The sequence below is a fragment of the Prosopis cineraria genome, unplaced genomic scaffold (genome assembly GCF_029017545.1).
Source record: "Prosopis cineraria cultivar Desert tree isolate PC_DT_omini unplaced genomic scaffold, ASM2901754v1 PC10, whole genome shotgun sequence".
Taxonomy (NCBI): domain Eukaryota; kingdom Viridiplantae; phylum Streptophyta; class Magnoliopsida; order Fabales; family Fabaceae; genus Prosopis; species Prosopis cineraria.
In genome coordinates this window covers 19,144,236-19,145,894 of record NW_026555341.1, presented here as the reverse complement: position 1 = coordinate 19,145,894, position 1,659 = coordinate 19,144,236, and the positions used below count along the sequence as shown (strand labels likewise).

General features: G+C 39.2%; 1 protein-coding gene across 2 annotated transcripts; it reads right to left on the bottom strand.

Annotated features, from left to right (window-relative positions):
• Positions 1-1,330, bottom strand: LOC129284589 (protein PYRICULARIA ORYZAE RESISTANCE 21-like). Of its 2 annotated transcripts, none has more exons than XM_054920114.1 (3): positions 1,176-1,330; positions 961-1,042; positions 1-813 (listed from the first exon to the last, which is right to left on the bottom strand). In XM_054920114.1, exons 1-3 carry the CDS (start codon positions 1,185-1,187, stop codon positions 245-247), a joined length of 663 nt encoding a protein of 220 aa, XP_054776089.1. In that variant the 5' UTR covers positions 1,188-1,330; the 3' UTR covers positions 1-244. The 2 variants fall into 2 exon arrangements, with proteins under 2 accessions (XP_054776089.1, XP_054776090.1); XM_054920115.1 differs by having other exon boundaries at positions 1-804.
• Positions 1,331-1,659: the final 329 nt, after the last annotated feature.

Genomic DNA, 1,659 nt, shown 5'->3' with positions numbered 1-1,659 from the left:
AAAATGTAAAACATATATAAACAACCCGCATTTTCCCCCTCATATGAACCATTGTTAACAATTATTTTTATTAGTACAAAAACAAAGAACATTTATTTGATTTGACTCATGAGGATCCATACAAGAATTCATAAATTTGATTAAACAAAGAAATTAAAACACACACATATATAACTCTATATATAGCAATATATCGTTATTCATTATTCTCCATACAAGGCCACATCAATAATGAGCCTTTAGCTCACATTATTGTGCATCCTGTCACGTTATCTTCGTTGACGTATTGTTCACAACGGCTCACGTAGCAAGGCTGACGTCCTCCACCATAGCTATCATAAGCAGGCCTGGCATAAAAATACCCTCCATAACATGTTGGAGGCCTACCATAACTCTCAAAGCATGGCCCACCAGGCCGGCCTTCATAGCACGGAACACAGCATGTTCTGTTCGGAACACAGGACTTGGGTGGACCACAACCCTCAAGGCATGGCCCACTACGCCAGCCTTCAGAGCATGGAACACAACACGTTCTATTTGGAACTGTTATCGGTTTCACCGGTGGATTCGGCTGGCACGGTAGGGGTTCAGTCGTGGGGTTTTCATCTTGGCACTTGGGCTTTCCCGGATCAACAGGTTTCTGGCACTTGGGCTCAGGAGGACATTCGATCTTCGATGATTCGACAATTTCAATGCTCATGATGGTACCACCACCTTTACAGCAAAGCTGATCCCTAATCCTCTCTGGGCTACAGCACACCACTTTAATCGTCACAAGGTCGTGCTTCTCATCGAACACCTGGTCTTGAATTTCTCGTGTTCACAAAAATCCAAAACCACACAAATCCACAAGATGAACTCAATTTTGTGATTTTGAAGAATAAACGCATGCGAATTTCAAAAGTGAATGAAGAAAAAGGAGGGAGAGGGAGAGAGCTGTGAGTGTTGAGAGAAACTTACGAGGGAATTGACAGAGAACATTCTTGACCTTCTTGGAGCATTTCTCACACTGGAGATCAACCTTGAGCTTCATTGTTGTCACCTAAACATATAATTACCAGAAGTAAGGAACAGAATCAGTATCGATATGATCGATATGATTCACGTGTATGATTAAACGGAAGAGATCATCAAAATGAGGATTTAGGAAGGAGATCAAAAGGAATTGTACGTACCTTTTTAGTCATGGTTGGATGATGAGGAAATGGAGCTCAGATGTGAGAGAGATGAAGATGATGGAAGTGGAAATTGAAAGTAATAATAACAGTGATGGAGTGGAAGAAAGCGAAGTGAGGTCCGCCTTATATTTTAGAGCATTTCTACCAATGTGGGAGCTCTAGTAGCATTTTTTGGTAGTAGTAGTTTATAGTAGATTTTTTTTTTGGCCATCCATATACTAGGTTTCATAACTTAATTTATTTTTTTTAGTATGGTTAGCTTATTTTAATTATTGGTCAAGCCTTTGCTACTCTAGTATCCTTTATTATCATTGCTATATCTTTTATTTATCATAGAAGAGTAGTTTATTTCTTGGTTAAGTAAGGTCAACATTACAAATTTTTTGGGCCCAAACATGCAATAATCTTTTTTCTGAGGATCTCCAATGACATTCTCTCTCTCTCTCTCTCTCTCTTTGTAGATGAGTGTTATACCATTCAA